Genomic DNA, 27,136 nt, shown 5'->3' on the forward strand with positions numbered 1-27,136 from the left:
ATATATATGCATGCATTCTGACAAAATATGATAAAATATAGAGCCCTAAAACAAAAAAATCTAATGCAAATACTAATCTCTACACATAAACTGTGCTCAGGTTGTTTCAGTCTTACCATGGCATTGTTACTTTATCCTTTTATATATGCAGTTGCTGTTAGCGATGCCAGTGATAGCAGAGATTCTTACCTATTAAACCCAAAACACCCTCACTCGCTGTATAAATGGAGCTGGGTGGAGCTCCGAGGTCTCTCTGCGACGTTGCACCAAAACAGCAGAGTCTTTTTTTTAACAGTGATGCTTTACTGTTAGTTCTCAAATCATACATAATTATTTGCATTAATTATATTGAACTAATGTGTCAAAACATTTTTTAGAAAATTTTGTTTTTTGTTTGTTTTTTTTGGAAAAGAGCAATGGAAACACATAAGCTGACAGACGTCAGTGGAAAGGGCGGTTTTAGTTTCCCACAGGAAAAAAAAACACAGAAAGACTGCAGAAAGCCTCCACCCAGCTGAGCAGATCAAAAAAATGTCATTAGTACATTACTTGACACATCCAAGGCTTCTGCTCAGATACGTGGCCATCACAGCAGACATGTGTATGTGGGTTATACACAGTGGGGAAAACATCACATCCACCTAAACAGACAGGCACACATATATTTAACACCTACAATTTAAAATGTCATTTCTCAAGACAATACACTCTTGCAAACATGCACATCAGAGCAAAATGTGGGAAAACACCTGGCAGATGCAGGAACATATAAATCACACATTCCTCTCATATTCTTCTGTGCTACTTTCCAGCTATACAGGTCAACAAAATACCAAACACGAAGAGTTTCCACTCTTTTATTCAGTGCAAAAACTCCCAAGCCTCCAAGTCTAAACAGTAAGGAGACGAGAGCAGAGGCTCCAGAAGTAATTACTCAGTCTGATGTGATGATTGCAGCATCAGGGGAGGAGCTGCATGTATCCACTGTCCGTGCTGCAGATGTTGCCCTTAGATGTCATCATTTCTGTCTGGAAACTTTTGTGGAGACAGTCAGAGGACAGGAAAGGTGTCGGCTGGTGAAGATATTTTAACTCTCCATTCATACTTTCCAGCTGAACAAGAGTTCACGTCTGTCTTCAGAATGCTGTTTTCTGCTGTTGAATTCTGTGCTTATTGTGCACTTTATTTTGTTTTCTATTGTTACATTATAATATTTTTTTGTGTACTGTGTGCTCTAATTGTAATTGTACACTTCTATTTCTATAGTTGTATTTTAATACTTTAGTGCTTTCTTGGCAAACCTCGGTTGTTTTAAATGTGCTATATAGATAAACTTGACCTTGACCTTTTGTTTTACTCTTTCTGTACATGCGCAACTCAACAGCCTTTAATGTGGCTTCCTCCTGTCTGCTGTCACCTTCTTTAAGGTGTGGTAATAAATACAAATCACTTCCCAAAAATTTCAGTGTAGACAAGGGTGAGGTACATTTACTTGACACTGTCCTCACAAGAAAAACAACAAGGACAACAGCCTTGTTCCCTGTTTAAGACTGACAATCAACAGGGCTCCCTAAAAACACGGTATTTCACCCAGGGGCAGTGTCTTACCTCCTGTCTTACCTCACACAGATGTTTTGGGCCTGATGGGGGTTTTCTCTGACTCACTTTGGGTCATCGAGCAAAACTGTAACCTAAAAAGTTGTCTATTAACCTAAAATTTACAGTGTACTAGTATGTACTGATACACATGTTGGTTGGATATAAAGTTACAGAGTAACAAGCTGGGAACTTAAAATAATTTATACTGTTGGGATTTTTTTTTACTTTTAACAGGCACCTATTGTGTTATAACAAAACAGTATGACCTACTGAACGACCATCAGGTGTCTGGAAAGAATTTCTATATATATGAACGTGACCAACCTTGAGACAGGCACACATAGATGACGCTCCGGAGAGAACACAGAATTTATCAAGTATTACAGTGCCCTTGGCTGTGAGATGGAGATGGTGTTTTGTTCCGCATACATGTCTATTAGGGGTGTGTATCTCGCTGACTGAGATGGATTCCATATGTATCTCAACACATGTTCAACGATATAATATATCTTAGAAATTTTTAAATGGCCAACAATTCGGTTCAGCTCGATTCAGCTCTGTCACAATACGATACGATATGATGCAACGCAAGACAATGTGTCAGTTTTGATTCAATTAATGCTACATGTGTAGAGTGCTGTTAGTTGCAAAAAGAAATCCTGGTAGTTTTACTAAATATAGTAACAGAAAAGGAGACAATACAGTGGTGTTAACATCTTATTATGAGTCTCATGTGTAACTGAGATATTGTGGCCTAAATGAAAATCTCTGAACAAACTTTAGAACTGTTTAAAATATTTTAGTAGTAAGGTGATCTGCTGCGGTTTCATATGAAGAGTGCTGTGGTTTTGATTAGTGTTGGGGAACAGTGATGCTCCATGTTACCTACGCTCTCAGTGACATGACGTCTCTGTGGGTCAGACTCGTGTCTCTGTACTCCGCTGTCAGACATGTTTTGGTGTAAATGATTCGCAGCAGTGTTTCTCATCTTTCTTACAAAACTAAAACTTATTCTACACTTGCGCCTTATGAAAGTTTGGTGGTGCGACACAATGTCGCTTCTGTCGCTGTTTTTAGCACAGTCTGTTTCAAGGACATGAAGAAGAGACACAGGAGAGGGAGGAGGGAGCGCTTGTTTTGAGTGATCGTGGCATCAGGCATCTACCTGGTTTTGAGCTCCAGTCCTGCGTGCTCTATTTTGCCCTTCCATTTTGCCAAATCGACCCTCAATCAGCAGAATCCCGCATTAGCAAAGCTGAAAATGATATCTCGGCGCCCTTCAAAAGAAAGTTCAAGAGCTCACGCTGAAGTTTGATGACCTTGAAAACAGACACAGAAGATCAAATCTACAGCTGGTTGGTTTGCCCAAGAAAGCTGAAGGTGGAGACGTGATCGCATTCCTCCAAACCTGACTGGCCGAAATCTTCGGACCAGACGTGTTTCCTAATCCCGTTGTTATTGAACGTGCCCACCGGCAGCCCGGTCAACAAGAAGCTTCTCATCATGAAGTTTCTTAACTATCAAGACAAAGTTCGAGTAATGAGAGCTACTCGACAAAAAGGAAAAGTGATCGGTGTATCAGGACCACCAAGTCATGTTTTTTCCAGACCTGTCCGTGGAGGTACAGAAACAACGGAGACAATATAACAGTGTGAAGCAGCAACTCTGGGATTGTGAACATGATCAAGTTGCTATAAGTGGGGAGGGATATCTGTGTAAGTTGGATCACAGGGGACAGGGAGGGTTAAGAAGTTCGTGCTGTTATGAATGTTAATAATAAATCATCAAATCCTCAAATAATGAATACACTTTTTGAATCATATCATACACAGTTATATTCTTCAGAATGCTCAGTGACTAATGAATCTCTTCAAAAAAATTTTGGGCAAGATGGGCTACTTACAGACATCTATAAAACTTTCAAGAACAAGCAAAAATTACCATTATTAGATATGTTTGTAGAAAACTTCAATTCTGGCAAACTTCCACCATCCTTATGTAATGCACTTATAATTTTGATACTGAAATTTCTAATTGCTAAAATATTAGCACGTTGGCTTGAAAGATACCTGCCTTTTCTTTCTGATCCAGACCAAAATGGGTTTGTTAAGGGACGCCAAGCTTTCCACTGTGTCTGCAGGGTTCTACATGTTATTTATACAAAGTCAGAACATCCAGATACAGCAGTACTTTCATTGGATGCAGAAAAAGCGTTCAATCGAACTGAGCATCAATACTTTAGTACTTTACTAGTACTTGCACGTTTTGGCTTTGGTCACTATTTTTCTAATTAAAGTTTTGTATAATAACTCGGTTGCATCAGTATTAACAAATGATATTATATCCAAGCCATTTAATCTTTCAATTTCACGCCAAGACTGTCCCCTTTCACCTCTTCTGTTTGTGATTGCAACTGAGCCCTTGGGTATTGCCATTAGTAGTAATCAGAATATTACAGGCTGCTTGTTCTTTTGTTGCCTGTGGTCGGAAAGTTTCAGAGTCGACAGAGACACAGTTTCGGCATAAACATAGTAAAAACCGCACTGTGCAAGAGGAGACAAAGCAACACTGTGCTGCTGCCAGAGGAGTGCCCACTATGATTACAGCGTGGGAATCAATTACGAAATAATATATTTGTGTGTATTTCTCACTGTCTGCCTTATGGTCTGAATAACTCACTAGATTTGTCGCTATTTTTTAAATTAATAAATTTAATACTTTGGCAGGAGAAAGAGACTCATGGGTATAGGTAGGGAGCAGACAAAACCACTGTGTTACATAATGAGGAGGAGCATGCAAGGGACAGTTCAGTGATCAGAATAATGGCAGGGACATGTCCCTACCGCCCCAATCCAATTCTGCACCCTGGATTGACATGTATGATTCCAGTAAGTCCAGAGAGAAACCAGGATGGATAGAGAGATTTGTGAAATGGTGCACTGACAGTCTGACTGAAACTCACTATCAGCACAACCAGTGAGTCATATTTCTCGTATGGTCTGGTCTGGTTGGCAACAACAGATGATTCTGATAGAACTCAAAGTTATAGCCACGACAGTAAATGATGCCTCAATGCAGTCAGTAGCCGTCACAGTAAGTCCCTCGAGGCGTTCTTGCTTGCGACTGATGGTGCTAAAAACGTGTAATTAAATTGCACACTGATGCAGTTACGACACACTATTTGTCTATAGAGACTGCTAACTCAGCTCTAACCGCCTTCTCACGTGTGCCAAATGGCAGGTTATCAGATAACAACCCACACCCATAGATGCAACCCACACACATTCACAACAATAATGCCTTCACCTGGGGAGCACTTTGTCTGGTCTCTCTCACAGCAGCGGGATTCATTCAGATTGTAACATGCCGATCCACAGAGACTTGTTTGTGATTCAGTGCTAGTGATGTACAGAAACAGAAGAGAAGAGAAAAAAAAAACAAAAGAAAAAGATAAGCAGAATAAACATATAAGCAGTACACATTACCTGAACATGATAATACAACACAAAGCATGAAAACTCACTTATTTGTACAGCAAAAAAGAGTGTGTGACACTGGTGCTAATATGACTAGTTGTCATGGTTTTGGATTTTTGTTGATTTCCTGTTTTATTTTGGTAGTCTTGCTTCTCCTGTCTTTGTTCTTTTCCCCACTCTTTTTGATTGTGATGTGTTTCACCTGTTTACCCTCCTGTCTCTCATTAGTTCTCCCTATTTAGCCCCTGTGTTCGTGAGTGTCTTTGTGAGTTCGTGCTTGGTCTTCATGTATGTCAGCCTGCGTCCTGTGTGTCTCCCTCCTGTGATTCTTCTGTTTTTTTCCCCTGGCTTGTTTTTGTGTTTGCTTTTTGGATTCTGTTTCGTTACCTCTGGATTTTGACCTCCCTGCGTTTCTTGTAAGCCCTTGTTTTGTTGTTGTATTTTATTAAACCCTTTTTGAACTGCTCTCCTTGCGTCATCTGCATTCGGGTCCTCCCCCTTATGAAACCACAACACTACGCAATGATCCGTGTTTTCATTGTTCATCTAGTAGAGCTACACGCAGGTCCACATTGTTGACATGCTGCCCATTCTAGTGGTGGAGGGTTTTTTGTTTTGTTTGTTTTTCTGACCCAGTGTTTTCTATTATTGCTTGCACACTAGAATTAAAAATAACACACAGTTAGTGAAACCTCAGCCCAGATCTGCACGATTACAAACACATTTTCAACCTCACACTTTTTTCAAAATACTAAACGGTGTTTTTCAAATCACTAAACACACTAATCTACATTAGACATAGATATTTAGTATTATGTCGCTTCTTTGTCCTATCAAAACACTGCCTTTCAAAACACCGCACAATTCAAACAGTGAATCAAACACAGTTGTCAGGTGCACAGACACTCAGCTGCTTAACTATAAACTATAAACTACAGAAAGGCAGCAGGTGAGTTTACCTGTACCAGTTTTATCAAATGTGCACCACTGGTTGACCATGTTGTATGGTGTGTTTATACTGAGAGAGGCTGCACAGAGAGTTCAGCCCGACCAACAGTGACTTGAATATTTCGACATGAGCACAGGTGAAAAAAACAACTTTCCTCTAAAATCAGTACAATGTAGGTCAGAGTCTAACTCATACATTATGTTTAGTATCCACAGAATGAATGGTCAGTTCTGATTTTCAGTGCAAAATGCAAACTTTGGAAATGCACGGATGAATTTTCATCAGTGTGTAGCACTGATTTGTGTTGTCTTTGATCCATATATTCATGTACACAGTGGTTCCCAAACTGGGGGTCAGAGCCACTGCAGCAGGGTGCAGAGGACCAGGGGAGAAATATAGAGTGAAACAAAGTTGAATGAATACGATTTATATCGGTGAAATAAACAGATACAAGTTTGATGATTCTATTCTTCTAAACTCTATTTCACAAAAAATAATCTTTTGAATCTTTTTGTTGAGCAGTGCCACTCCTAATTATTGTGAAGTGGGGGGTGCAAACTTTTTTAAGCTTCTGAAAAGGGGGCATGCCCATTGCCCGAACAATATCTCTTAAAAAAAACAGACTGCTCATCTAAAAAGTAGAAATGTTAAATGTGTTGATAGATTGAGCACAGCAGTGTCTAACTGGTTCAAACAAAATCAGACAGTATGAGGCATGTGTGTGCTGTATGGTGACAAAGTTGGGTTTTTACTCATTGTTGTACAATTTTGAATGAAGGGTTTCATTCTGCAAAAGATCTGAGGTGTCCTGCTATTTGTGTGTGGTTGGGGGAATTGTGCTTGCATTTTATTGTATTTTTATGTCAATATTTGTTTCTGATGATGAATAAAATGTGCTGTGCTTTGCTGTTTTTAATGTCATATGCACATCCTTTTGTACAACTAACAAGAGATTTCTGACCATTTTATGGTAAAACATGAGCTTGTTGTCTCCAACATTGAGTTGAAATAACCTTACTTTAGTTTGGATAAATAACCCAACAATAATATAAAAAAACAGCACTAAGATTGGGTCAAAACAACTCATTGGTAACAGGTAAAGTTAACCAAGTATCGTGTCAATGCAATGCTGATCCAGACTGGGTCAATACATATAACTACTTGATTTTTACTGTAAAGGGTGGTTTGATGATTGTCAGTGTGTGGCAAAAATAAAGTTATGTTAGTCTGTGCACGCTAATTAAAATCTTTGATTGACTTACCAGTTGGGTTGAGGTCCAGGTTTCTTTAAAACAAACAAACAAAAAACACAAAAATGTAAATGTCAGTATCTCAAACAGCAACTCACTATGTCACTGCTCTGTCCCTGATCTTCACTGATCAATGTAAGGCAATGCAATACAACATTAGTATGTCTTTAAACATTATTATGATCCATTAATGGATGTTTTTTTTGTGATAGCTTAACTTGTCATCTTAAGAAAACAAGGTCTGTTATCTTGGGACAACAAGACAATGAAGCCATTATCGAGAGCAAACAAAAGGTTTCCTTTCATAAATAATGTTTACCAGATAACAGGAACGCCATGTGAGTGTAACAGTCATTTACTGTAAACCAGCCATTCATTCTGGAAATTCATATTAGGTCTCTTACTGTAAACTTGGTAGTGAAAGGCTCTAGAATTGGCAGTGACAGAATATAGTTTGTGATGCCCACAGTCAACGCCCCTAAAGTCTGCAGGCTAGCCAAGTAGAGATTGTTACACAAAACCAAATGCGTCTGACACAAGACACGAGTCCCAGAGGGAGAACAATATTTATGCCTTATAAATAATATTGACAAAAATAAAATAGTAATGTTATGGCACATAATGGCTTTCTGCCTTTTTGCAGTATATGCTCACACTATCGACGACATGACTACAAAACAGCCAAATGAGGTCGGCTACATTATCGCATAGTCGCCAGTGAAGGGTTAGGATTAAATAGAACTGGAAACTGGCTGATGGCAAGAATAGGTTTTTCCTTCACTATTCACACGACACAGAAATTGTTGGGAAATGGGAAGCAGAAGCGCTGAGACAAAAACTTTAAACTGGTTCAAAAACTGGGGCGCTGATAAGAGTTTGATTTGTTCTATGACATGCAGCGAACAGTGTCCAACATCAGTTTCTGGCTTCAGGTCGCTGGCTTCCAGTAAAAATAACCTGTGGCCTGACCTGTTTCTCAACTACAAATGAACAGTCACGTCAACCACATAAATCAATCACATAAACAGAAAGTCATTAGAATAAAAAGTTGGTTCTTACCTGCTGTTGCGAAGCTGGGGGCACAAAGAAAGTGTTTTATGAGAATGTGGGTGTAAGAAAAACAAAACACAATTCATTACCTCATCAGTTTCAACGCTGAGGATCCTGTGTTGATGACTCATCCTGCATGTTCAGACTTTTGTACTAATTTCTCTGTGGCTCGTGGAAATTTACACTTTAGACCCTGGAAAGTCTACTGAACTGAAACCACTGAAAATGAAATCTTGATTGGACTTAGTTTAGTTTAGTCTACTCAACGGTGACAAAGCTGAACACATTCTTTCCTCAAGTAGAAATGCAGATATTTGTGGGGGGAAAAAAACTCTGGTAAAAGTAGAAATATTCATTCAGCTTCCCCTCTGAAGGACATTTCTACCAGTAATTATAATTGTGTTTAAATATAGAGAGTGGGACGAACTTGTAAGAAAAATAAATACTCAAGTAAAGTAGTACAAAGTAAGTACAGATACAGTAACTCTGCTGAAAAACAGTAACAAAGTACTTGTACTTAGTTACTTCCAGACTCTGCATCTGGTTAATGGGGTTTAGATAATTAAATAAAGGATATCAGGAATTGTAAAATTATTTAAAGGGCCTTATATTCAAGTAGGGTCTACTGTCAAAAAAGTGTCTGTAATTATTTAAAGTTACTATTTTTTAATTGTAAAACCTTAGAGAGATTTGGATGGAACTGAAGACGCACTTGATTGGTTGACACAGCAACTGTGTTCCTTGAGGGGTTTGTAGGCCTTTGGTTCACAAAAAATAAATAAATTAATTAAAAAAAATTTAAATGATATTTAGTAGAGTAAGATGCACATATGCCAGTTTGGTACTTGCATGTACACTGAACGTGCATACAGTGTCATACTGGCTACTGTATTTGTTTCATATCCTATTTTAATTGGCTGGTTTGTAGATGCTTTAATTAAAGTCTATTTTCTGCAGGATTTTATAAAAATAACAGCGTTGCAGGTTTACTGACATGTCTGTGCTTGCATATGTTTTTTTTTTATATTTACATTTTAGGGCTGCGATGCAACAGACATTCATTGCTCAGTCTGACATGCTTCAAGATATCATATAGTCTGATGTAGATTGCAACCATGATTTTATAAGACCCATCTCACACAGTGTGACATGCTGTTTTGTCACAGTGTATAAAAGTCTTAAGAACTGATGTTCAGACGTACCTGAGTTGGTGACACAGAAAGTGGAATTGATAAGATCTATCTGAAGAGTTTTATTGATGTGACAGCAGCAATGAGTCCTAGGATCAAACTGGTTCTGTCCGCAGCATTGGTGATGATTGGATTCCTTTTTCAGGATCATTCTCCTACCGATCGGACCACAACACATCTGCTTATCGGCATCAATAGCCTCTGTGGAAAAGATGTAGATGATGTTTCTTTTCATTGAGATGCTGTGTTGTTTGGATCTTATGTAGAATTCTTTTAAATACAGATTTTTATGCCTCCGCCTGCCGAAGGTGCCGGGCTGGAGGCATACTGTTCTCCAGTTGTCCGTCCTTCCGTCCATCCGTCACAGATTTTTGTTTGCGCGATAACTTTTGAACGGGTGGACGAATTTGCACCAAATCTTGTGTGCTAACACTCTATAACAGGTACATGAACTAATTAATTGATTTTGATATATTTTTGAATGACTATGTTGGATACTATTAGGTAATAAAGGTAATAGCTCTTTCCTTGCAATCTTTTCTCATTAACTGTATACTTTATCAATAAAGCAATAATTCTCAAACTCCTGGGACACTTGCAAATAGGATTTATAATGAATCAATGCTTTCAATCAGGTGTAGGGAACACAAAAAGTCACAGTTGTATGAAACTGTTGCAGGCGGAGGCATCAGAATCGACGCTTTGGCGTCGACTTCTACCCGTTTTCATTTTCACTGAATGAAAAAGTTTGTTTTGGGATTTTTGTCTCAGCTCTACTCACCGTTATCACAGAATTTGGCATTTGGTGCAGGTTTGGCTACAACAGTTGACTGACATCTGTGTTCCTTGAGGGGTTTGTAGGCCTTTGGTTCACAGTGAGCTGTAAAGGTAAAAATCAAGTCAACATACAGCACAACCTAAACATACATACATAAGACCCATCTCACACAGTGTGACATGCTGTTTTGTCACAGTGTATAAAAGTCTTAAGAAGTGATGTTCAGACGTACCTGAGTTGGTGACACAGAAAGTGGAATTGATAAGATCTATCTGAAGAGTTTTATTGATGTGACAGCAGCAATGAGTCCTAGGATCAAACTGGTTCTGTCCGCAGCATCGGTGATGATTGGATTCCTTTTTCAGGATCATTCTTCTACCGATCGGACCACAACACATCTGCTTCTTGGCATCAAAAGCCTCTGTGGAAAAGATGTAGATGATGTTTCTTTTCATTGAGATGCTGTGTTGTTTGGATCTTATGTAGAATTCTTTTAAATACAGATTTTTATGCCTCCGCCCGCCGAAGGTGCCGGGCTGGAGGCATACTGTTCTCCAGTTGTCCGTCCTTCCGTCCTTCCGTCCGTCCGTCCGTCCGTCCGTCCTTACCTCACAGATTTTTGTTTGCGCGATAACTTTTGAACGGCTGGACGGATTTGCACCAAATCTTATGTGCTAACACTCTATAACAGGTACATGAACTGATTAATTGATTTGATATATTTTTGAATGACTATGTTGGATACTATTGGGTAATAAAGGTAATAGCTCTTTCCTTGCAATCTTTTCTCATTAACTGTATACTTTATCAATAAAGCAATAATTCTCAAACTCCTGGGACACTTGCAAATAGGATTTATAATGAATCAATGCTTTCAATCAGGTGTAGGGAACACAAAAAGTCACAGTTGTATGAAACTGTTGCAGGCGGAGGCATCAGAATCGACGCTTTGGCGTCAACTTCTACCCGTTTTCATTTTCACTGAATGAAAAAGTTTGTTTTGGGATTTTTGTCTCAGCTCTACTCACCGTTATCACAGAATTTGGCATTTGTTGCAGGTTTGGCTACAACAGTTGACTGACATCTGTGTTCCTTGAGGGGTTTGTAGGCCTTTGGTTCACAGTGAGCTGTAAAGGTAAAAATCAAGTCAACATACAGCGCAAACATACACAATCAAGTTGCTCCACTGCCATTAAAAAAAAAAAAAATAAATAAATAAAAATTTAAATGATATTTAGTAGAGTAAGATGTACATATGCCAGTTTGGTACTTGCATGTACACTGAACGTGCATACAGTGTCATACTGGCTACTGTATTTGTTTCATATCCTGTTTTAATTGGCTGGTTTGTAGATGCTTTAATTAAAGTCTATTTTCTGCAGGATTTTATAAAAATAACAGCGTTGCAGGTTTACTGACATGTCTGTGCTTGCATATGTTTTTTTTTTATATTTACATTTTAGGGCTGCGATGCAACAGACATTCATTGCTCAGTCTGACATGCTTCAAGATATCATATAGTCTGATGTAGATTGCAACCATGATTTTATAAGACCCATCTCACACAGTGTGACATGCTGTTTTGTCACAGTGTATAAAAGTCTTAAGAAGTGATGTTCAGACGTACCTGAGTTGGTGACACAGAAAGTGGAATTGATAAGATCTATCTGAAGAGTTTCATTGATGTGACAGCAGCAATGAGTCCTAGGATTGTAGTGGTTCTGTCCGCAGCATCTGTGATGATTGGATTCCTTTTTCAGGATCATTCTCCTACCGATCGGACCACAACACATCTGCTTCTTGGCATCAAAAGCCTCTGTGGAAAACATCAGGATGATACTTTAAACTGTATGACTTTTACTGCAGTCACAACACAGCCCACAGGCTATTACATATCCTGCTGACCACAGATACAATTATATTGTACAAAAATAGAACAGAACAGAATACCTGTTATGTCTAAGGGATAAGGGATAAGCCACTTCACATCAGATGGTTTTCTGCATCGTGCTTTCAAATTATTTAACACAAGTTGATTATCACCCTTATAGCATGGTTATTTTCCTGTCATATAAAATAAAAGCATTCACAGATTTTTTTTTTTTTTTTTGGTGATAGTGTTGTAATCAAAGCCAAAAGTTATGACACAAGAGTTTTCCCTTCTCATGATAAAGAATAATTCTAGTCCTTTTTACAACCAAACTAGTTCTAGTTAGGAAGCGGCACTTCTTAACTAGAAGCATTGTGAGCAAATGACTGTCCACAGTGGCAGGCTTCCTCCTTCTGTAGATGAGTGAATTAGGTGTCTGATTTTTTAAAAATTAATAACTACCTTATTTTTCTTAAATCAGCCTTGTTTTTATACAGTTGGAGACAGTTTACTTACTTGTAACTCCCAAATGTTCCCTTTTTTCATTGCAAGTGAACGAAATACAAAGATTTGACAATTTTAGACAATGGCATTCCTATAGAAAGGCTGTTGTGGATCATATACAAGGTGACACTTCTTCTAAACCATGTTAATTAATTGCTCATCCTCCCTTTCAACAGTTTTGATTAGGGGAAACAGAAACGCCAAGGTTTGATTTGATTCTAACCAGATACAAAAGGCTGGAGGTATGAGAAATGTCACTGAAATAGAGCCAGACTGGGCAATTTTTCAAGCAAGTCACTAGGGGTGGGGGAAATTTCCGATTCTTAGATGCATCGCGATTCGGACGTGGACGAATCTGAATCGATTCACAAACGTCCAAATTTCGATTATTTAAATCTGTTAATTAAAGTGATACAGAAGCTTCTAAATAATGTGGAACTAAGAAGCGCGGTACGCGTCATCGCCGGGACACTTTGGGACGCGCACCTGGAGCGACACGCGCACAGCGGAAAACAAACATGGCCGACCGGCAGCCACCTCGCCATGAGGTCCGAACAGCTCCTTCTAATTTAAAAGCAGCCGTGTGGAAACACTTCGGCTTCTACAACGTCGACGGCGGAAGCGAACTGGACAAGAGCCATGTTATATGTAAGCTGTGTCGAGCTAAAATAAAATACTTTGGCAACACAACAAACATGAGAAGCCGTAACTCGATTCCACCCGACGGAGGAGTCGGGGAGACGGCAGGCTGCTGTTGCTGCGGCTACTAGTGGCTACTGTTGGTACTTTCCAGTTTGCACATATTTCCAATAGTTTAATAAAATATAATCGAAATGAATTCTTATTACAAATGCGCTGTTTTTAAAAATTGCAAGTGACGAATGCTTATTCAGTGAGACAAAAAGAAATGTGTTTGTGAAAAAGTGCATCAATATACATAAAGATGCATCAATAATCGTTTTATAATCGAATCGTAGCCCCTGAATCGTAATCGTAATCGAATCGGCAGGTGCCCAAAGATTCCCACCCCTACAAGTCACACAATTAGCTGTTCCTTAACTGGTGGTGTGAGCCTTAACAGCTGTGCTCTTTGATGTCACTATAGTTATAAGTTGGGAATTTCAAATGGTGATTAAATTTCAGCCGAACTACCCGTGCATTCAACACACACCTGCCGGCCAACCAGAAAAAAATATTGGGCCGTGATATCAGGGGTGATCAGGGGTAGCACTCCTAGCAGCACTAATTTTGTTGTATTCTGTACAATGACAATAATAGCTTTCTTTGTATTGTGTCAGAAAATAAAAGCAGATTTTAATACTGTGTAAACAAACATTTGGATCATAGGTGTCTATACTGAAAATTAATCGACACTTCCCAGACAATCGGAACTGAGAATAATTAGTAGGAATTGTATAAATTACAATGACGACACCAGTACATTTATTTTTTTCAGTGTATACTGTATGTTTATACTGTATATAAGTATGTTTTTCAGTTGTGTCCAGCTATACTCACCCTTATCACAACACTTGGCATTTGGCACAGGTTTGGTTACGACAGTTGCGTCACAGCATGTTTCACTGAGTGAGTTGTATGCCTTCGGTCCACAGCAGGATGACACCTCTTGACTGAGACCCTCTGTAATATAAGCTGTAAAAACAAGTCATCATATAAACAGAAATGAAATCCAGATACAGACACCATCACCACAGTAGCGGCTGAACGTGCGTGTTACAGCAGGGTCATGAGACTGTGATCAAAAGTAGACGGGACCCAACACAAAGCCAGTGCTCGTTTTGGTTGCCCCCATGGCTGTATCTTTGAGTCTCTATGTTTATATTACTTGAAGGAGTACATGTGTAAGAGTGCGTTGGCCTCTGTGTAGGTTTTTGTGATGTGCATATAAGGAGAAAAAGAAAGAGGGACTTTGAACTTTTACTTCAAAATCAAGCTCACATTTTGTTTCAAAATACAATTGAGTTTGAAAGCCTATGTGTGAGCATTTGCATGCGTGTGTGTGGGTAGATGAGTGATGGGTGAAACATCAGTGAGCGTCAGAGACTGCTGCCTGCACAATATAATGTCTATCCCTGGACACTGAGAGTGAGAGTGGGAGTGGAACACACACATTGTGAGAACAGGCGTTAACTCATCAGGAGCGGAACTGAGAAATCCAGTAGGAAATCCAGCAGTTCAGAGAGGGATGAAAAGTTCAGTAACGACCACATGCAAGAGCCGCACAGGCAATGACGAAATGAGAGGCACTTGAAAGCCTGTGATCAGTTGGATCACATTTTAAAGGAAGTGCTGTTTTCCTGTGGGGGTTAGAGATCTTAAACAAGAGAGGCCGCTGCTCTTTGAATATGTGCTGGCAACATTGATGATTAATACCATATGATGGGAAAAGTAACAATTCTCCCACTGAAGCAGTTCCTTGTACTTTTTATATAGCACTACTATATAGCATGTTATCCTTACTACATGATGTACCATACATCATACAAAGGTGAGTGAGACACAAAAAGAACTGTGGCAATGGTTTTGATTGTGAGGTAACACCAAAAATACAATGTATAAAAATTAGGTCTGTCAAACGAAAAAATTAACTTGATTAATTGCAATACTACTCTGTGATTAATCACGATTAATCACAGTTAAAATACTACATATTATATATACTAATATTACTTGTATTTTCTTCTATTCTTTCTTATATAGTATTGAAGGATGCAATACCGTTAATCCATTACAATTTAAGAATGCAATTTTACAGATTGGTGAAAAATAATAACACATCATAGTTGTTTATTTTTTCACATCAGCACTACATTTTGATCAGTGTATTAAATAAATGCCCATGTATCCGTCTGCAGACCTCAACTTTCACAAACAAGTCCCCTCTATACAGTCTATGGTCACTTCGTTGTGAATGGAGAATATTGTCCCCCTGAAGCTGCCGTACATCTGACAGGCCACCATCTGTCATAGGAAACGCTTGCGGAGTTACAACTAGTCTGATTGTCACTGTCACTGACACTGTCAAACCAAGAGTTTAACAGTATTTTCCACTCTTGTGTGTGATCAAATCACCGACTGCAGCGGGCGGGATGAAGCTGCATTCAAGATGGAAATATGAGACAAACCCCGCCCCGCACTGATTTGAAACGGGACACGCTATTTGATCCTGAAATATGGGATGATTCTGTATTTCAGTGGATGGGTGACAACTCCAGTGGCAACACAGACCACAGACTGTATACACAGACAGACTCTACCTAAGTCATGTAACGCAATTAATCGTGCATTTAATTTTTTTTAACATGTTATTGTTTCCAGATTAATCTCGTTAACTTTGACAGCCCTAATAAAATATATGTATATATCATATATGAGTCCTATGAACAAAGGCTACATACTGGGAGGCCCTTTAGATTAGCCAGAAGGTGCCACTCTAGCAGGACTGAAGCTATTGTGACTTTTACTGAACAAGGAAGTACATATATACACCCAGTAGCCAGTTTGTTAGCTACAACTAATGCAATATTAAACTATTTTCACATATGATGCTAAACAATGTCCTGAGAATCAAGTCGGGACATTTACTGAATTCATTCTGACCCACTAAAAGTGTGTGGTGGTGACTATATCTGCAAAGATCTGTGCCTCTGCCTGTAAATTTGACATTTGATCAACCCGAAACATTGTTATTTGATGTCTTGATGGTTTCACGAACAGCTCAGACAAATCCTACTGACTTTCACTGACCTTCAAAGCATGAGGTTAAAAAAATGACTTAAGTACTGTATGAGAAAGCAGCGATCAACAAAGAATGGAAAGCAGGCAGGCAGAAACGAGACGAAGCAGCTTCACACGGTCCGACGGCATCAACATGCTCACTCATTTCCTCTGGACAATAACCTGCTCTATTCACACATGTGGCTCAGACAGACTTTGGAGTTTGCAGGGTTAAGTCCAGGATGACTAGTGCAGACGCCTGCATTCACATATACAGTTCCTCCAGGGAGTGTCTAGTGGGGCTGTCCCCTGAAAGTCCAGGGTATGAATCATCAGTCTGAGACCCTTCGGTCAACTGAGATTCTTTTTTTCCTGTTTCAGTCAGCGTGTATTACAATAACAGGATAAAGCAGACAGAAGCTTACAAAATGCTCAGGGATAGCATTTCGATGAGGACAAGTTACAGCTCTTATTTGTAGCTGCATCATTGCACACAGAGCAATACAGCAACATGGCAAGCTGTAAATTTTACAAACCAAGTTCCAAAATCATCACAATCATCAAAACTAGTGGACAAGTGTGATAGAAACAGAGTGCAGGTGATGCACTGTCTGCCACTTCAGCTACTCCAGCGCACCCTCTGCAGTGCAGCCAGGATTTCATGCCTAAACTATGAGCAGGAGAGAACACACACTTTTATTTTCTCTGACTGTAAGGACATCTGAACTTGTCTTGACATTGTTAAATCTTACAGGCCTACTGTCTGGATAAGTGCAGAGTTGCAGTGTATGTGTGAAAGAGTCTTTAGAACTACCTCTACTATAATGCTATAATATGATTCAGCAGCACCACGGTCTGCAACATTGGGATTTAACAAAGAGACTGCAAGCTTCTGATAAGCACTGCATTTCCTTCAACTTCTGTTGTTTGTGTTTCTGTTTCCCACAAGCTGCTGAGATGTGCATGTCTCGCTCTTCTCAGGCTCTGTCTGTTTAGGTCCTCTACTCCCTCTCCTCTCTGCAGTCTGGGAACTTCTGTATTTCCAGTCCCTCAATCAGACTACTGTATCTGGATCATCGCCCTGAGAAGATTTGTCCTCCGTTAGTTCATATCCTAAAGTTAATCTCTCCCCTGTGTGTTAATCTGTCTCTTCAAGCTGTGTGAATGCTGGGGCTGCCTCTCCTGTGTCTCTGTGGTCTGTCCTCAAGATCTTCACGGTTGAGAGGAGGTTGGGTGTAGGCCTGCAGCTATCAATTCTTTTGGTAATCGAGTAAATGATCAATTATTATGACAATTAATCGAGTTAATGGTTAAGAAGTATTGCACACTGCAATTTTTTCCCATTACATTAGTTTTTTTGTTTTATTTAATAGCAATAGTAATATACAAAAGAGAAAATATCTTTAAAAATATGTCTTAAATGAACAATTAATTGATTCCTTTTTTAAAAAAAATTGCGATTTTAACATGTAAACAAAGCATTCTGGTGCACTCTGGTCAAAAAAATGATTTACTTTACTACATTACTACCTTTACTTTTACATTTGTACTTGAGTAAAAAGTATTACATAAGGTACCACAGTAAAAGTTGTAACTTTACTTAGTACTTTTATTTCAGTACTTTATGTAGGATAAGGTTTTTACCTGTACCTAAGTACCTAAGCATTTTTACATTGTTGTATTAATACTATTACTTGAGGTTAGGGTGGGCAACATTGTTTTGGTATCATTGAAAAATAATTTCATAATAGCCTTTCAGCATATTTTAAACAAGTTGTCTGAGACAGATCGAGACTTCTGCACCTCCGCTTAGCTCTGTTTTCAGCATTTAGAGAATCTGGCCTGTGACGGTGGACAGGCCAATCACAGGTATTCTCAGACCAGGGGCTCCTATTGACTGTTCTACCAGTGCAGCTGCGTGTGCACATTCCTTCTGTTAGACCCCGAATCAATGGCTGAAACTCCCACAGGAAAAGTTGCGATAAAACGAAATTATAATAAGGAGAATCTTAAAAAGAGTCTAATGAGCAACATGATCAGCCCAGGAGTTCGTCAGCTCACTTGGTTACTTTTGACTTCATCTTCAGTTGAGTTCATTCACGTCTATCGCGGGGCTTTGCGAGGGCTGAGACAACCAGGCGGAGCTGAGACACAGAGCGGACAAACTGCTGCTAAGATCCAGGGGACTCTGTAGGAGAGGGTGTATGTTTCAAATTTTTGGAATTAAAAAGAGAATTTATCTTCATTGCTGCGCTTCTGCAGCAATGATGAATCGTGGACCCAGGAACTGACCAGATGAGAGCTCAGTGTTTGTTTTTTAAACTTCTGAGATGGTGATACTGAGATCATGTGTGTGCAGGAGAGCAGAGAGGAAGATGTTTTTGAAATTCTCTTTATGTTCAGTTCTCAGTACTTCTGTACCTTCACACTGAATCTGTATGTTTTGAAATGTAGTTTCTCTCCTCTGTTGCTGTTTTGTACTGTCAAGTGTGTTTTATTACATATAGCCGATGTCTCTCGGTCCGTGCTCGCTCAAGATTGCCTTGGTAACCTGCTGTGCAAACACATGAAGCATGTGCTGCTTGTCTCGTAGGAGGGGCTCAGGATGGACAAAACAAAACCTAACTCAGATGATACTCAACAGTTGTTTTTTGGCTTTCTTCCTACTGCAGCTGTTGGATCTGAGTACTTTTTCCATCACTGTAGGTCAGTGATGAGTGTTTCAGCAGACTCTCCATCACTGTGTGAATACAGTGTTCTATTTATGGCTTCCCCCACATTAAAGACATCGACCACCACAAAATGATTTTCTGTTTTTGGAGCTCTGCACCTTTCTTTGTCATGGCTGGAAAGGAACCCTTGATTTGCAAAATTCTTGTGAGATTTGTACTCATTGTTTCTGGTAAAATAATCAAACTTGTGCACTCTTTCTCGCACTCGGTCTGTCAAACAGCATGTTGTTGTTCTATGCAGTGTTTCACACCCAAAGACTTTATTTGTGCAGACACCCAGGATTTTTATTTTTGTAATCAGTCCAAGAGGACGATAGCGTCCGCGAGTGATTAGTGATCAATCTGTTATCCTTCCCTCCCTCACCTGTTCACTCAGCGGTGAGAAGGTCTGACAGGTTCTGTTACACAGTCTCATGTTAATTGTACAGACCTACTTATACAGTTGTATAATCGTGTAAGGGCACCTGGTTGGTGTCGATGTCATTCAGCACCATGTTGGTTTTGATTATTTTAATAAAGTCCATCATTAACAACAAGCCTCCTCTACATGCAGCTCCCTGCTGCTGTTAAAACTGAATTGTGGGTGAATATATCTGTGGAAAAAACAAAACTTGTGATTATAACGTACCTTAAATGTCAGAGCTTATCAATACTCTGGGCTGAAATAATTCAGCTGCAAGCCATTTAATACAGAGTTTCAGTACCCATCCCTACACACGTGAAACACAGTGCGCGCTGTATAGCTGTCAGGATTTAAACGGAGCCTTGAGGTAAATTATTTGCATTTTAGTTATTAAAGTACTTGAGTTACTCAAGGAATCATTTCAGCCCGAGTTGTGTGACTCAGTTTGACTCATCTGGCAACACTTGTATCTGCTGGTTACAAACTCTTCAATTATGTTTTACAATCTACATATATTTGTATTTTTGTCACCAAAATTTGTTGTGCTTTTTGCTGTTCTGTACACATAACATCTGTTTTCTCTGCAGCACAAATACCTATTTTGTTACTGTACTTAAGTAGATTTATAGGTATCTGTACTTGGAGAGTGTAGTGTTATGACAACTTTTAACTTTTACTCCCTCATTTTAACACACATATCTGTACTCTCTATGCCTTATATTTTCAGAAAAGGCTTGTAACTTTAGTTTTAATATATATTGTGATGGAATTACTGATTTCAACCTAAATGGATGGACAGTTACACATGACGATTCCTTGGTGCATCCATCAGTGCTTATCAAACACAAACATGACTGATGTAACAAGATGAAACGATGAAAAGGCAGTTAGTATTTCTTTCAGTTGCTGACACTTTTTACTACTGCTGGACTGATCTTTAGATCCAAAAGGGGATACCCTCTTTGTTGAGAACTAGGTTCTGCAGAGGCTGGACAAAAGATTTTGGTAGCCTTGTAGAGACAACCAAATTTCTAACAAAAGAAACATGGCTTAATTAGACCTGAAGTTCGTTCTTGTGTTGATCACCGTTATGTGCCAGAGTATTGCTTGTGTGTCTTCTTGTGCTCTCTGTGAGAGCAAGTACAGCTGGTGCAGTGGGTGATTGGTAGCTGGTGTACTCAATCAGTATTCAGCCCCAGAATTTAAAAGCAGGGGAAGAGCTGCAAGACAGATTCAGTGGGCCATCTGGAAGACATCAGCTGGCTGACGTAATGCAGGTGTAATGCTAGCATGTGGTTGGCATAATACCGGCCTGCGGCTGCTGTAATACTGGTGTGTGGCTTGTGCATTGATGTGATGTGGCTGGTGTATTGCTGGCATGGGGCTGGTGTAATGTTGGTGTGTGGCTGATAATATAAGATAATGCTAGCGTGGGACAGGTCCAGCCATCTTTGTCACACAGATCACCCTTCCTCCTTTTCAGCTTGGCATTTGACAGTGTAGATCACAGAATACTGCCAGACCGGTTGGAACATTGGGTAGGACTCTCTGGAGCAGTGCTGAAGTGATTCAGGTCTTTGGAAGACCAGAGATACTTTGTCACTTTGGCAGCTATGAATCACACCAGCAGAGACTCATCCATCTATTTATCTCCATTAGAGTGGACTACAGTAATTCTCTCTTAAATGGTCTACTGAAAATGCCATTAAACAACTGCAGCTCATCCCGAGTGCTGCTGCTCAAGTCCTAACAAAGAGAACAGATCATCTTACACCCGTCCTAAAATCACTGCACTGGCTCCCTGTCATCTATAGAATAGATTTTAGTGCTGCCACTTGTCTATAAATCATTGAATGGTTTAGGCCCAGAGTAAATTACTGATATGCTCAGCGAATATAGACCTCATAGGGCTCTGAAGTCCACTTTCATTTGTGCCACCAGCGCAAAGCAGGATACACCTATCAGGTGTGCCCAAGTGTCCTCATTAATTCACAGGTGAGTTTAGGCCGAACAGGCAATAAACCAATCAGAAAGTCAGCTCTCATCACCTTAAAGAGGCAGGTGCGCCGGCAGCGCAAGCCGAGGCAGCATGACGACAGATTTACCAGGAGGAAACAAAGAGAAAAGATTTTCAAAGCGAGGAGACAGATCTCCTGATCATCATCATTATTAACTGGCTGAGGAGCGGGGGGAGAGAGATGGTGCAGTAGAGAGGGGAGGCAAACCGATCCAGTCTAGCCGTGAAGTTTTCTGGTTCTGCTGGCCCACCTGAGCCAGGTGGAAGAGCAGACATGGAAGAGAATGACCATAAATGAAGGTGTTTTGTGATTGTGAAGATGTGTGTGTGTTTCGGCCAAGCCTGCCGGGTGCTATCTTGCGCTGAAAGACCACAGACTTTGTGCTTTGACCAGGTTTTAGCTGGTCTAGAGTGCAAGCAGTTTTTACCTCAATGCGCTGAGCACAAGATAGCAAATGCGCCGGCCACGCCTTCGTTTTGACCTCCTGCCCACAGCGGCACAGACCCAAAGCAAGTGTATTTGCTATCCTACACACATGGCAAAAATGGCACTTGCACTGGTCTAAGATAGTAAAACCACATGCACTGGCGGCGCAACGGCTTTGCGCCGGGTGTAAGATAGGGCCTAAAGACTGTCTTTGCTAGCAGACAAGGAGTTAGATTTACTTCTACTACTTCACAATTTAAGAGGCTCGTGTGTTCAGAACTCCTTACTGCCAGTGTAAGCATCTTAATGCTGTTTAATATTTACTGTTGCCATGGTCATGATTGATCACTGCACTGTTTTCCCAGTATCTGCTACCTGAAGAGGAGCAGCAAGGTTTAAACAAGTTGCATTCCAAGATAACTGCCACTCAGAGCCTTTTTGTTTTGGGATTTTATTATTCATATTACGCAGTTCTCTCGTTTCACTCACCTCATTCAACATCTCCTCCTTTTTTGTAAAATCACAAATGCAACATTCCTGTTTCTTGCTAGTTTGACACAAATGTGCACTCCTTACCTGCTATGGTGTCTCCTTGTTTTACTTTACAACAAGTGGCATTTGCAGGGTTGAAAGCCTTCTCACCGCAGCATGAAAGTTCTGAGTCGAGACGAAGGCTATTCTCAGAGCACATGGCCTTGTGGCTGTCATTCTCTGTTTCCAGGCAAGTTTTTCTGCAAGAAATGAATGAAATAAGTCAGGCTATTATCACTGACAGTCACTGGCATTCCATACAGTATATATATATACAGTTATTTTACAGATAAGCGTAGTGTTCTGTCATGTCCATGCACATTTCATCCTTTGTAATACTGCCCTCTAATGGACTTTCTGAAAACACCCTTGACTAAAACTTTTACACAGGTAGCCATACTGGCATGTACACAGTTTATGCACTATGCACGCAGCCATATCACACAGCACCTAATACATCACATTTTAAGGTTTCAGCGAGGAGGGTTTCAACATGATTATCAGTCTTAACAGTGTACAATAAAGAGGACAGAGGGTGGGAGATGCTGGGTTGCTCAGGCTGTAAGAAGTTAGTGTTGTTAAGAAGTTGCTATTCTCAGAGGCTAACATGAGAATAGCATAACAGAAATGCCAGTTTAATTAAACCTTTAACTGTATTCATCAATTTATTATTCATCTCAAGACAATGAATATGATCAGTAATTAAAATGACAATTTGCCCATTACTGTATAATGTTTGTTTTATGTAGCAGATATGTTAGTCTGATGACACACTAGAGAAAAGCCCCACGTTTCAAATGATTAGGATAGATCCCGATAGGAGTGGTTGGGTGGATCCCCAAATATTGATATTCTGGTACTACACATACTATCAATACTAGCTATTAATAGGATTGATACCAACTAATTGAATAGTCCCAGTTTCTCTCTTCTACATTTACTGTATTTCCTCAAAGAGCAGAACAGCCAGGTCAAACTATGCTCAGTTTAGTGCATGGTGACGAGGACGTTGTGTGGTTCATATCCTGCAAGCCAACATCTGAAGTCTGGATGGTGGAGATGAGGTCGTATGACACAAGTCCAACTGGCAACACTAGATGCTGCTTTATATGGACATAGACTCAATCGTTTCTTGGTTAATACAGTGGTTCCCAGATTTTTTCTGTAAGGAAAAGTTTACACTCCCCACATCAAAATTGTTATCATGCATTAACAAAAATTGGAAAAGCAACTGATTAAAAAGGACTGAAGCTGAATTAAAGTGAAAAAAGGTCAGCATGACAGCATCAGCAAACTCTTTGTTTGTTTATTTACCCTACATAAATCATCTTATTTATCACTCTATATTTTAAACCTGGTCATCCATGCCCCTTGCAGTGGCTTTATGCCACAGCAGTTATTTCAGCAGACCAGTTAAATGTATATTTAGACATTCAAATAATATTTTCAGACCATTAAAACTTGTTATCTATGTTAAATTAAAAGTTTAATGAAAATTCAAAAACAAATTACAGAAATGCAATGTGATGTTCATAAGAACATTTTCATTAGTCTACAATCACCTGAAAATAAGAATTGTTGTTCATTATTATTTTTATTTATCTTTTAGTCTCTGCATTGGCAGTGGATCAGTGGGTGAGGGTTGAGTGTGAGGGGGGCGGGAAAATGTCAAAATATGGAGGGACAATTTCTTTAATTGTTGTATTTGTTTACGTCTGTGCAAAGAATATTCCTTCCAATAAAAATATTACTAATAAATAAATAAATAAATAAAAAAGAACTGTTGCATTTAGTAGACCAACAGACCAAATTTTATGGTCTATTTCATCAGACAGCATGGCCCTGATAAGACTGACTTTGATAACAAGTTTGTCCAATGATCTCTGCTGCTGGTTTTACAATATGATTGTTGATTGTCTGATGAATTAATGAATGAATGAATGAATCAGTCCTTCAAGGCCACCTACTCTCACACACTGACTGTGAGACACACCTAAACACTGTCACTCCATGCATTTTCATTTACTCATGCAGTGAAAAACAACCTTATAACTGATATAATTGACAGATAAGACAGAGCAGCACATTTCTTATGCTCTTATTACAACATGTGTACACATGCAGAAGTGTTAGTGAGTTATTGTGACGTACGTATGAGGGCAGACATAAGTGTTGAGAGCTGCCACGCCTGAGTGCTCGTTTGGGTGTAAACAAGCACTGTAAAACCTGTGTCAAACTCTTCATCACAGGGCAGTTATAAATATGATCCTACCATAAAACACACGCTTTTAGAATGGAGTTCGGTTCAACAATCTGCAAAAACGGCTAAATAGAGTGTCTGAAAGATATAAAATGTGACAGTTGTCAGAAACACATTACCTGACGATTCATCATTATGATTATTTTTATAGTTGACTAACCATTTTTTTCTCTATTAATCGACTAGAAGTTGTGTGCCCATAACATGTCAGAAAATGATGAGAAGTGTTGATCAGCATTTCCCAAATCCCAAGGTGACGTCCTCAAATGTGTTGCTTTGTCCAAAATTGAAAGATCACAGTCACAGAGGAGTAAGGAAACAAGAAAGCTTTCACATTTAAGAAGCTGAAATCCGAGAATTTTAACCTCTTTGGTTAACAAATTTGTCAAACTGATTAACTGATTATCAAAGTAGTTGGTGATTAATTCAGTAATCGATTAATAACTTATTACTCAATTACTTTGCAGCACAGGTGAAAACACCTCTGACACAATCAATAAGTAAGATAAATCCAAACAAACTAGTTCAGGTAAGAACTGATTCCCTACTATTTCTATTTTTGTTGTTGTTATTGATAAATATTGTGCTGTGGGATCCACCGTCTCTAAAGAATTTATTGTTCTCCTCTATTCACTTTTCACATATTGTTATTATCTGTAGACAAAGTACTCAAGAATGGTCTCAGACAAAGAGGATTTGGGATTTTATTTCAAGACCAGTTAAGACCACAACTGTGAGAACATCCCTACGCTGCCTGTGCATTGTGTGATTTACTTAACATCTTTAGTGTGACTGGATGTAAAACCGTATGCTTCGATGACTTGACCCATTTCCAATTTGACAACCACTGAGATGCCTGGCATAAACTTTTATGTGCAAAAGTGACGCAGTCTTCCCCACACATAGACTTTACTTGGGCAAGTTGCCTAGATACACTACATTTGCAACCCACTGGCCAGATTTTGATGTTGGCAAGTTGACATGGCCCCTTGGCTACACACAGCCGTCACTGACAGTAGCTGGCACTGAACATTAACTTAGTGCTGCATACAATCAGTGAAGTACTAAGTAGTACTAAGTATGATCTATATTAATAACCATGATGAGATATTTTGCAGGCTGAGGCTAAAATGAATCCGGTGCAAATAGTTTCCTTGTGAGTTCTCCATCCCACACACTGTTTCCAGAGTCCTGTTCACAAATTCTAAGCATTACACAGGAAATGTTGTGCCCACACTACAGATTACAGAAAGGTATTAATAATCACTGCGGACTCACTGTTTGACCTGCTGTATCTAAACATGCTTAGAAACATGCGATACCTGCCATCTAGAGAATATCTGTGTCAATTTTGGTAGTATTTGAATACAGAATTGTGGAGATATAGATGTTCTCCATATTTTGTGAAATGTCTATAGATTGCAATTGTTATGTTTTTTTTTAATTCTGGACTATGAAATGTCTAGAAATTAGATTTGTCTTGATAAGCTCATCCCACTTGAATCAGTCACTACTAAAATTTGTGTTTTTTGCTGGCCCCTTAGAGGTGCAGTGCAATGAGTCTTAATGTAAAAGCTTATGAGCACTCCTGAACATGCGTATCAATTTTCAAGTAGACATCTAAATATGCTTATGAGTTGAGTTTGAAAAGTTGCTATTTTGATTTAAAAAGAAATTCATTGTCTTGTAAAATCAAAACAGACAAACATATCAATCATCATAAATCATTTTAAAATAGTCTATGGATGAGTTCTCATAAGTAGGATTTTGAAAAAAATGTCAAAAAAATGACATTTGCCAATTTTGGTGAATTTTTGTCCTACTTTTAGCTGAGAAAAAATAAGAAATAAATAATGAGGATTAAAACTGTAGGGGCTTTCACCAAGCAAATACATAGACAGCACACGTACATCTCGCAGATGTCGGCCACAGATTGTGCATCTGCATTCTACTCCTAACATCTGACCATACGTTTGACAAGCATCGGCCCATATTAGGGACACTGTTAGCCAGACGCTGGGTTTATGTGCTCTATTTCAAAGTTGTAGATAGGTCGGCTCTGGGTCGGCCCACTGCATGTTATCCAACTGGCGCCACCAGAAATGAGAGCTGTTCGAGACTGAGAGATGCTACCTCATGTCAGGCACAACTGGTCTTCAGGTAAGCCCACTTTAAGCCAATATACATAAAAATGGCTATTGTGTAAATATGACATGCAGGGTTAGCAACATAAGTCGGGGTTTAGCAACATAAGTTGCTAAGCCCTGTGTGCTAACACAGGTGAAGCGCCCAGATGCCGACTCCTAACAGGCTAGCTAGCTTAGCAAACCTTAGTTGCTTATAAGTCACAGACCCAACCATA

At 39.4% G+C, this 27,136-nt stretch overlaps 1 protein-coding gene across 1 annotated transcript in view; it reads right to left on the bottom strand.

Annotated features, from left to right (window-relative positions):
• LOC146328732 (uncharacterized) overlaps nt 1-27,136 on the bottom strand; it is a 55,777-nt gene that overhangs the window by 4,681 nt on the left and 23,960 nt on the right. The window contains exons 4-13 of the mRNA XM_084716681.1: nt 22,560-22,714; nt 14,185-14,319; nt 11,920-12,108; nt 10,525-10,713; nt 10,296-10,394; nt 9,527-9,715; nt 8,334-8,347; nt 7,287-7,309; nt 4,906-4,997; nt 550-641 (exon numbers count right to left, since the gene is read on the bottom strand). Coding sequence (XP_084572807.1) covers nt 550-641; nt 4,906-4,997; nt 7,287-7,309; nt 8,334-8,347; nt 9,527-9,715; nt 10,296-10,394; nt 10,525-10,713; nt 11,920-12,108; nt 14,185-14,319; nt 22,560-22,714 — 1,177 coding nt within the window. The remainder of the gene's footprint in view (nt 1-549; nt 642-4,905; nt 4,998-7,286; nt 7,310-8,333; nt 8,348-9,526; nt 9,716-10,295; nt 10,395-10,524; nt 10,714-11,919; nt 12,109-14,184; nt 14,320-22,559; nt 22,715-27,136) is intronic.

This window comes from Lutjanus erythropterus, chromosome 4 (genome assembly GCF_056507025.1).
Source record: "Lutjanus erythropterus isolate fLutEry1 chromosome 4, fLutEry1.hap2, whole genome shotgun sequence".
Lineage (NCBI taxonomy): Eukaryota > Metazoa > Chordata > Actinopteri > Lutjaniformes > Lutjanidae > Lutjanus > Lutjanus erythropterus.